This window comes from Syngnathoides biaculeatus, chromosome 19 (genome assembly GCF_019802595.1).
Source record: "Syngnathoides biaculeatus isolate LvHL_M chromosome 19, ASM1980259v1, whole genome shotgun sequence".
NCBI classification, from domain to species: domain Eukaryota; kingdom Metazoa; phylum Chordata; class Actinopteri; order Syngnathiformes; family Syngnathidae; genus Syngnathoides; species Syngnathoides biaculeatus.
In genome coordinates this window covers 11,105,833-11,115,899 of record NC_084658.1, presented here as the reverse complement: position 1 = coordinate 11,115,899, position 10,067 = coordinate 11,105,833, and the positions used below count along the sequence as shown (strand labels likewise).

Here is a 10,067-nt window from a genome sequence, read left to right as displayed (position 1 = left end):
GGCGTTGTGACACATCATCGCCACCTCCTGTTGGAGAAGAAAACTGATTACTTTGACATTTGTGAAATGTCTCTTCTTTTTTTTTTTTTAATCATATTCATTTTCATAAATGTATTTTAACACTGATAAAAGGGATAAAAAGTGTGGGGGGGGGGTCACATTAATAAACACTCAACTGTTAAGTTAGTTTCTTTTGGACTTACCAAAAGGTTAAGAAGAAGTGTGAATGGAATGAGAAAATTAGAAATAAAAACTTTTTTTAAAAGCTAAAATTAAAAATAGTTATCCATGTTACAAGCTATCACACTTTTTATTTTTAATATTCTTATATGCATTTTTTAGCTAAAATTACAATTAATTGTCCATGTTACAAGCTATAACGCTTTTTATTTTTAATTTTTTTTTAAATATAAAACTGAATGGAAATTAGCTACATTTTTTTTCTTTTGTTCAAACCACATTAACTTTAACTTTTAATTTTGTTCCTAGTACGGTGCAGTGATTTACTAGTAAGGCCAAAAGTCATCATTCTCAAATCAAATCATTCTACTTGTTGTTCTAGTATACAGTACATAGAACCACGTGGACCTTAAAGCCCAAATGTCATCCCTATAAACATTCTAAAATAGATATTGTATTGAAAAATACAGATAACATTACACACTTCAATGTCTATACGAAAAAATAGATATGAGCCGAGAGCGCGTCATCCATGCGCAAAGTTGCGGAAGTGTCATTGGACATTCGAGTTGTCACCATATTGGCTGCATCTTCTGCCCGTGACATCACACTGGGACATTCGCCATTGAAAACACACTGTGGCCCCTAACTATGGGACACGCCCCTTCAGGCACGGAAGCTCTTTTTCGAAGAAGAGAACATCTCACATTCGAATGAAGTGTCTGGGGCAATCTTACCCTATCATTTCAAGCCATATTTAGATGATATGCGGATCACTTCTAACTAACAACAGACTCCCAGACAGTATTTATCAGCCAGCGGCTCATCCGCACACCTACTATGAGACATGGAAGCACGGCCGAAGCCGTGATCGGCGGACACGGCGCCGACAGGCACATTGACACATTTAGCACCCCTGTCTGAAAGGATTACGACCTCCCCCCAACTATTGTTTTTTATAGTAGCTCTATTCACACCCACCTGTCATTTGGAACCCACGAAGCTCTCATCCTTTGCACCCGTGCAATCCAATTTTCATGACGAACCGGGTCTCTTGGAAACTTCCGAAGGGTAAATCCATCCTCCCGAGTGGTCCGAGCAATATCCAACAATGTGACGAGCCGGTATTTCGGCTAACACGAAGTTAACTCCGAGCTACCTTCCCGCAGGTAAAACTAATAGAAACAAACAAGTCCACTTGAGGGCGGTCCTGCCATGTACGTCACTTCCTGCTTCTTGTCGAGAGAGGATTTTCCTGGCGGGAGTTACAAAAAGCCACGTACGTCAAAATCATGTTTTGTGGTGAAAAAAAAACGGAGGGGTCCATACCGGCTGCCGTTTTTTTTTTTTTTTTTTTTTTTTTTTTCATGAATAACATACTACAAAAAAATCATCCATTTGATGACAGTGGCACTTTAAGGCTGTTCTTGCCAAAATGCTCAAATGGCTTTCTATTGCCATTTGCGTTGTTATAAAAACGCCAAATGTTGCCGCGCGCTGGCCACCCCTGCTCGAGTCCGCCGGTGCCGCAGGTGGTACATGTCACTTCCTTTGATACTACATCCACCTATGTCAACCCAAACTCGGCCCAAACACTTGGAAATGAAGCTAACAGCCCTCCGGTAAAAGGAGGATTTGCTAAGAAAACAACAGCGGGCCATATGTTCCTCTTTGTCATCCATCTTACTTGACACCCAGGCACTGACAGAGACTCCTCTTTGTCCGTGTCTGTCGCCCCCCCCCCCCCCCGCCCCTTCCTCCCCTGTTCCACGACAAAAACTCAGCAACGTGAAGCAGTGAAGACAAGTTATGCGAGCATATATATGCATATGTGTGCGCGTGTGCAAACAGTGCAGCAAGAAACCCAACTTGCACACTCAGCGTGAACATGACAGGTGTTTGCTTTGGTAAATGCAGTTTTTCCATTCACTCTTCAGTGTGAGAGCACCGCCCCCCCCCTCTCCTCCCCACTTCCATATTCTGACAGATGCTGAAAGGCCATTAATTGCTGCCTTGTGGAAGATAAACACAAAGTTGCCGTGGCGTCGGAATGGGGAACCTGACATGTCAGATGCGAGCATCTGTCACGAAAAGCTCGTGAGGTCTCCTGTTGCACCAAACGTGCCTTGACTGGCCGCAATGAGACGAGATGACAGTTGTGAGGATGACTAATAAAAGGGCTTTTAGCTGATGAACTCAGATCTCCGACAGCACACAAATCTTCGGTCTCGCGTCACAGCATTGCACCCGCGATCAAACGGATCGATATGATCATATATATCACACAAAACCGTCGAGGCCTGCTGTTCCGTCACTATACGGTGCCGCGGCAAATTCAATTTTTACGTTTACAAATCGGTGCGATGCTCGAAAACAAAAGCGGAGTCCCCCGACGGGCTCGATGAGGAAACAAAACAACCCCCCCCCCCCCCCCAAATCCTTCACGCCATTGAAGCACATCTGCCGGGACAATGAAGCTTTATGTTTAATCTGCGGGAAAGGGACGGATGGTGCAACTGGCTTCGGGTTTTGTATTGTACATTCAAGAGCAAACAAGAGGGTCTCTTTTCTGCTGTCTTTTTTTGGTTCCCCCCTCCCATGATGTGCGGATGTTTTGGTGCACTTATTATTTTTTTTTTTTTTCATAATTTGCGCCAAAACAATGGCGCGAATTACAGGATTAGAACATCTCTATGAACGCATGAGCGACTTTCCTGGGCCCCTCGCTATTCACGCTCGGTGACGCGACGCCGCGTACTCGCTTGGAGCTGACGTGCTGACTCCGGCCCCCGAGATCCTCCTCGCTGCGACCTTTGACCCCTTTACAAAAGGGGGTGTCTCATTGGACACAGATTTCCCTGCTGCTAAATCTATTTGGCACAAAAAGCCCCTTGGCTCAGCCGACATGGGTATTAAGGGGTACAATGAGGCGACACACTTGGAAACCCGTGACCCCCCACCACCTTACTCTCCCTGTCAAATATTGGTCTTCTATTCATTAATAAACCATGATTTTTTTGATTATTTTTTAATTGTTCGTTTGCTCCGATTATAGCAATGAATCTTGCATTTAAACATGACAAACAATCTTATCATTAAGACGCTGCATATGTTATTTGAAATGTCATATTACTTTTCAGGAAATGTCATAATGCTTTCCCCCGAAAAAAAATATATAATAATTGACACTTGAAACCAGATAGCTGGACTTTCTGTTCCATCCAACCATTTTTTTTGCTGCTTATCCTCGCAAGTGGCGCGGGGAGTACTGGAGCCTACCCCAGCTGTCAATAGGCAGGATGCGGGGTACACCCTGAACTGGTTGCCAGCCAATCGCGGGGCGCATGGAGACAAACAGCCGCACCCACAATCACACCTAGGGGCAATTTGGAGTGTGAAATTAATGTTGCATGTTTTTGGGATGTGGGAGGAAACCGGAGTGCCTGGAGAAAACTCACTCTGGCACGGGGCAGAACATGCAAACTCCACACAGGTAAGTCCAGGATTGAACCCGGGACCTCAGAACTGTGAGGCTAACACTTTACCAGCTGCTCCACGTTGCCGCCTATACAGTATGTACACTCATATTAGCGGTTTAAAACAATAATCATCAACATTAATTAAACACTCTAAAATTGCCCTAAGGTGTGATTGTGAGTGCGACTGTTTGTCTCTATGTGCCCTGCGATTAGCTGGAAAGCAGCTCAGGGTGTACCCGCTTCCTGCCCCGTTGACAGCCGGGATAGGCTCCAGCCCTCCCCGCGACCCTCGTGAGGATAAGCGGCAAAGAAAATGCAAGGATGGATTACTTTTCAGGAAATGTCAGAGTGCTTTCCCCGAAAAAAAAAAACCACATGTAATGATTGATGCTTGAAACTAGATAGCTGGACCTTCTATTCCATCCATCCATCCATCCTTTTTCTTTGCCGCTTATCCTTACAAGGGTCGCAGGGAGTCCTGGAGCCTTCCCCAGTTGTCAACGGGCAGGAGGCGGGGTACACCCTGAACTGGTTGCCGGCCAATCGCAGGGCACATGGAGACAAACAACCGCACTCACAATCACACCTTGGGGCAATTTAATGTCCATCCGTATATGCTATTTAAAATAAATAAATAAATATATATATATATATATATATATATATATATATAAATATATATATATATATATATATGGACACATTAGCGGTTTAAAACAATAATCGATATTATTTTGACAATGCAGGTCATACAAATATCCCTATGGCACACTTTATTATTTCCATACATCTCCTGTATATATGTATTTTCATTTTCAAATTCCTGGGAAGTCTCAATCTAAGACCAGAGAAGATGAATTTTGCCACATGCAAAGGATGAATTATAATCAATATTCGCCCGTGTGGGGGGGGGGGGGGGATGGGGTCCTTCTCCTTCTGCGCATGTTCCAGAGTGAGGGAGAAAGAGCGAGAGAGAGAGAGAGAGAGAGAGAGAGAGAGAGAGAGAGAGAATGGGGGGAGACGGGCTTTCTGCGAGGGAGCGAGAGAAAGGAAGAGAAAGAAAGCGAGCTTCATGGACCCCGTCCCAGCTTCAGCCTTCTCCACGTCTTCTCGCCCCCGACGATGCACTTTAGGCTTTCAATAAGATGCGTGTGTGTTTGCAGATCATCGGCTTCCTCTTCGCCGCAAACTTTGACCTCCAGCCCCTCCGAGCCCAGGGTGAGTCCCCGTTATATGTATATACATACATTTTTTTTCATTTCTTTCTCCCTCTCTCCGCGATGACTTCTACTCGACTCAACGCTGCCAAAGTCATTTGGTGGGAATTATTCAACCCTTTCTCCGCCTATTTCCTGACATTCAGTCAGGAGAGAGAGAGAGAGAGAAAAAAAATGGTGTGTTTACAGCACGAGTCGTTCGCTTCTTTTTTTCCCCCCCAAAGTTGTAGTCGCCGTGGAATTTAGTGACAGCTGACATCCTTCCTTCCCCGTTCGCTTTGCTCTTGTTTCTTACATACTCACAACCACGGAGAGGAAAAGTCTTCGATCGCAATATTCCAATTTTCCGCTGTGTCCCAAAAAAAAAAGAAAAAGTGCTTCGATTAACGGAACCGTTTCAATGGCGAACGGCGCCCCATTGGAAAAGAAAAAATATATATCATATACCATTAAACTGACACATATATGATTATTGTCGCACCAAAACTAGGCGTTAAATGTCTGATTATACTGTGTGTTGCCTGAACGCGTCATTTTGACTCCAAAATTAATAAAAATGAATGATCGATAATAGGTATGCCATTAAAAAGATGAAGAATATTATTGCGAGTCGCTGTAACATTATGTATACATTTGTATGGTTTCAACATTAACACTCTGTTTGAATATCCTGCCATCAGCTGAGCTGCTTATCCTCACAACTGTCGCGGGAAAGCTGGACCCTATCCCGGCTATCTCCGGGGCTGACAACCTGAACTGGTTGCCAGCCAATCACAGAGCTTGTAGAGACAGACAACAGTCACACTCACAATCACACTTCGGAGCAATTTAGTGCCTCTAATTGATGCATGATTTTGGGAGGTGGGAGGAAAAAAAAAACAAATCCACGCATGCACGGGGAGAACATGCAAACTCTTCGCAGGCGAGGCCGGGATTTGAACCCCGGTACTCAGAACTGTGAGGGAGACGCTCGAACCAGTCGTAACACCGTGCTGCTCGCGCTTGAATATTCGAACGTTAAACAAAAAATATTTTATAAAATCATTTAAATGCATTGCACATAAAAGCGACATTTCAAAATGCTAATCGAACAGTTGTAACGGCATTAAATGCAAACGTGTCAAAGATGGAATTCTACCTAACAATTATACTGAACTGTAAAAAGGAGAAAAAAGTAATAAACATAACATTATGCACTGTTCAACATTTGATTTATTGATCCATCATATTTTGTTGATCTTATTTCTAATCGTGTTTGAACAATAGCGTGTAATGGGATGTTTAAAACAGGAAGAAAGTGAACGACTTCTTCGTAACTACTTCCCAGTTATTCAATTTGGCAATCCTAATTATCACTTGTATTATCCCCGCAAAAAAAGTGTATCATTTTGCAATGTTGTACCGCAAAATAGAACGACATGAATATGTAATTGTATTGAGCTGATGACTATCCTGTCCTTTTAAACTGTTAAGTAGGTGAATTCACGTTGACTTGTCAAATCCGACAAACACCGAGTTGTGTATTGGGGTTGCGGCCTTAAACGTGACCTAACTTAGTCCATCGGCTGTAGTCCACCGAAGTCTGGCACTATTTTTTTTAATCACTTTTTAAACAATTTCGGAAGGTAAAACACTAAACACTTTTTTTTTTTTTTTTGCCATTTTATTAAGATGTGGCACCAAATTGCATGCATGCGTTTTAAGGGTCTCATCTCCATTATTAGAACATGGATTTCTTTTGATGTGCGAGTCCACATGGGTTAAGGATGTGGATTTGCTCTGGCTATCACTTTGAATCTCATTTTTAGCCCCACCACCCCCACCCCCCCCCTTCCCCACTCACACATCTGCCCGAAACATGAAAGTAACACACACGCCTCTCAGATCCTCATTTGGGGTGCACATTGTCTACGATATTGAGAGGCCTAAGCAATCGTCAATCAAGGGCCCAGAACCTCTCCAGATAGTCAAATTTACATCCCCCGTACAGGAAAGTGACCAGCAAGGCAATCGCATTATCGGTCCTCTTCCTCATTTTACGTCAAAAATTCCTCGCATTTTTTGGCCCCGCGCGAGTTTGCCGAAATGTTTTTCTGCGTCACGTCTTTCATGTCGTGATTTTTTTTTTTGTTGTGGAGGCGAGCCGTGAGAGAATGCATCTGGAACCAATTTGACTCCTCAAAGCAGAAGGCGTGGAGAAGGAGGTGGAAAAGAGGGTTTAGGGTGGGTGTGTGTGTGTGTGTGGGGGGGGGGGGACAGCAGTGAACGGCTGCCCTTTTTTCCTTTTCCGTGTCCACTGTAATCAGGAATGGGCTCCGGTCCCGCAAACAAAATGACACTTTTCGGAACATTCGACTGAAGTGGCGCTTTGCACTTGAATTGCTTGGCTATTTAGCAGGATTGAGTATGAAATGTCGTTTTTTTTTTTTTTTTGCACGGTTCGGCGACCTGGTGGTTAGCACGTCTGCCTCCGAAGCGAGAGGTTCCAATCCCTGCTCTGGCCTCTCCTGTGCCGAGTTTGCATATTCCGCGCAAGCAAAGCGAAGCAAATTTATTTGTATACCGCATTTCATACACGAGGTCACTCAGTGGGAAAAAAATGACAAACAAAATAGTTAATATGATCAAAAAGTGGATATATTCTAAAAAGCATGAAAAAAAAAGAGGAAGAGTTTTCAACCTGGATTTAAAAACATTCACACTTGGGGCTGACCTCACCTCTGTTGGTAACTTATTATTATTGTGTGCAGCATAATAGCTAAATGCCTCTTCATCATGTTTGCTTCGGACTCTGCGCTCCATTATTTGACCAGAGTCAGTCGATCTCAGGGCTCGACTGGGTTTGTATTCCGTAAGCATTTCTTTCATGTTTTCAGGACCTAAATCATTTAGTGATTTGTAGACCAGTAGCAGAACTTGAAAATCTGTTCTGAAGATGACTGGAAGCCAGTGCAGGTACTTTAGGATTGGAGTTACATGCTCTGACTGGTTTGTTTTGGTCAGAACTGAATGAGCTGCAGCTGTTTAATACTCTTTTTTGGGAGTCCAGTCAGAAGACCATTACAGTAGTCAAGTATACTTGAGATAAAAGCATGCATGAGATTTTCCTGGTCTGCTTGACACATACAAGACTTCACTCTAGATATGTTCTTCAGATGGTAGAAGGCAGTTTTGCGATTGATTTGATAGGATTGTTGAAAGTCAGGTCGGAATCATATCAGAACACCAAGGTTTCGGACTTGGTCTTTTTTTTTTTTTTAAAGATGGAGAGTCCAGGTGTTTACTAACAGCAATTCTCTTTTCTTTATTGCCGAAAACACTTGTTTCCGTTTTGTTGTGATTTCCATCCATCCATTATCTACCGCTTTTCTGGGTTGGGTCACGGGGGAAGTCGCTTCAGCAGGGATACCCAGACTTCCCTTTCCCCAGCCACTTCTCCCAGCTCTTCCGGAGGGATCCCGAGGTGCTCCCAGGCCAGCCGAGAGACATAGTCTCTCCAGCGTGTCCTGGGTCGTCCTCGGGGTCTCTTTCCGGTGGGACATGCCCGGAACACCTCACCAGGGAGGCATCTGGGAGGCATCCGGATCAGATGCCCCAGCCACCTCATCTGGCTCCCCTTAATGAAGAGGAGTACCGGATAGACACTGAGCCTCTCCCAGATGACGGAGCTTCTCATCCTATCTCTCAGGGAGAGCCCGGACACCCTACAATAGCTCAATTGAACTGTAGTCATCTGGAAACACTGATAAATATAACTGTGTGTCGTCTGCTTAGCTATGGTAGTCAAAATTAAAGTTTTGAAGAATTTGACCCAAAGGTAGCATATACATGCTGAACAGGAGAGGTCCAAGAACTGACCCTTGTGGGACCCCATAGGTCATTGCCATTCGCTGAGACCGAACATCTCCAATGGTCACAAAGTGTGGGTTTCCTACGGGAACGCCGTCTTGACACCCACATTCCCAAAACTTGCATATCAGATTAATTGTCCATTGGTGTGGATATTGGAGTAAATGGCGGTTAATCTATATGCGCCATAAAGTTGATTTTTCAGGGTGTACCCAAGCTTTTGCCCAACGTCAGCCCGGATAGGCTCCAGCTCCCCCGTGACGGTATAGAAAATGAATGGATAATGGATATTATTTTTGCCTGCCCGGTGCCCACCGGTGAAAGATAAATATACGGTACTGTATATAGACGACAGCGACATGTAGCTGGAGAGGGAAGAAAAATAAACACTCCGCTTCCAAAATTACCTTTCAGTTTTAGCCGCCTTTCTGTTGTAGCAGTAAAAGATCTACTTGGCCAATTTAAAGTCATCGCACCATATGTGACTTTTAATGATGCTTCCCTCCCACACCCCCCACACCCCTGTTGCTGGTTCCGTAGTTCCTCCGTGTCTATTTAGAGCAGGGGTATCAAACCCAATTTCGTACTGGGCAACGTAGTACTTATGGTTTACCTCAGAGAGCCATAATAAGAAAACCACACAAGTTTATAGTAACATCGTATTATTACAATGTTTAGTTTGCTGTAGAGAACAAATTGAATTTGAAATCAGAAGTCAAATTAAAATTGTGACGTGTAAATATTTAGGTATACAACTCTTGCTTATGTTCAGAAGGGATTTGGTAAAAATAAATCCTTGTCGGGCTGAAATATCTACCGTAATTTCCAGCCAACAGAGCGCACGCGATTATAAGCCGCACCCAGTGCATTTGTAAAGGAAATACCATTTGGTACATACATACGCCGCAGCTATGTAAAAGCCGCAAGTGCCCACATTGAAACACGAGATATTTACAAAGAAAGATGGTACACAGAAAGAGTTTTCAATGTTTTAATACTTTAGCTTAGCTTTACATCGCAACAACTCGGTAGCACGGACAGGGCTGGTAAACAACAAACAGAAAAAAACAGCCGCGGCAGCTACACAGTAGCACAGCACTAACGGAGCCGGTTAAAAAAAACATTTAAATCACTGAGACGTGGCAGTTACACAGCAGCAACACGTTAGCGCAGCGCTAACGCTAGTGCAGCGCAAACACGGTCGGTTAAAAATAAATAACATACCGGTAAAAGTCACTTCCTCGGCACATATATTCCACCGGTCTCACGCTTACCCTTTCCGCTCGAGTGCCCCCTCGCGGCCGTTAGAAAAAAATGCACAAATTAGCCGCAGCATCGCATA

The 10,067-nt window shown here is 43.9% G+C and overlaps 1 protein-coding gene across 1 annotated transcript in view; it reads left to right on the top strand.

The window, feature by feature from the left end:
- Positions 1–4,676: 4,676 nt before the first annotated feature.
- The window catches only part of reck (reversion-inducing-cysteine-rich protein with kazal motifs), a 32,626-nt gene continuing 27,235 nt past the window's right edge, over positions 4,677–10,067 (top strand). Inside the window, exon 1 of the mRNA XM_061805109.1 lies at positions 4,677–4,877. Within this exon, the coding sequence (XP_061661093.1) occupies positions 4,805–4,877 (73 nt within the window). The 5' untranslated portion in view covers positions 4,677–4,804. The remainder of the gene's footprint in view (positions 4,878–10,067) is intronic.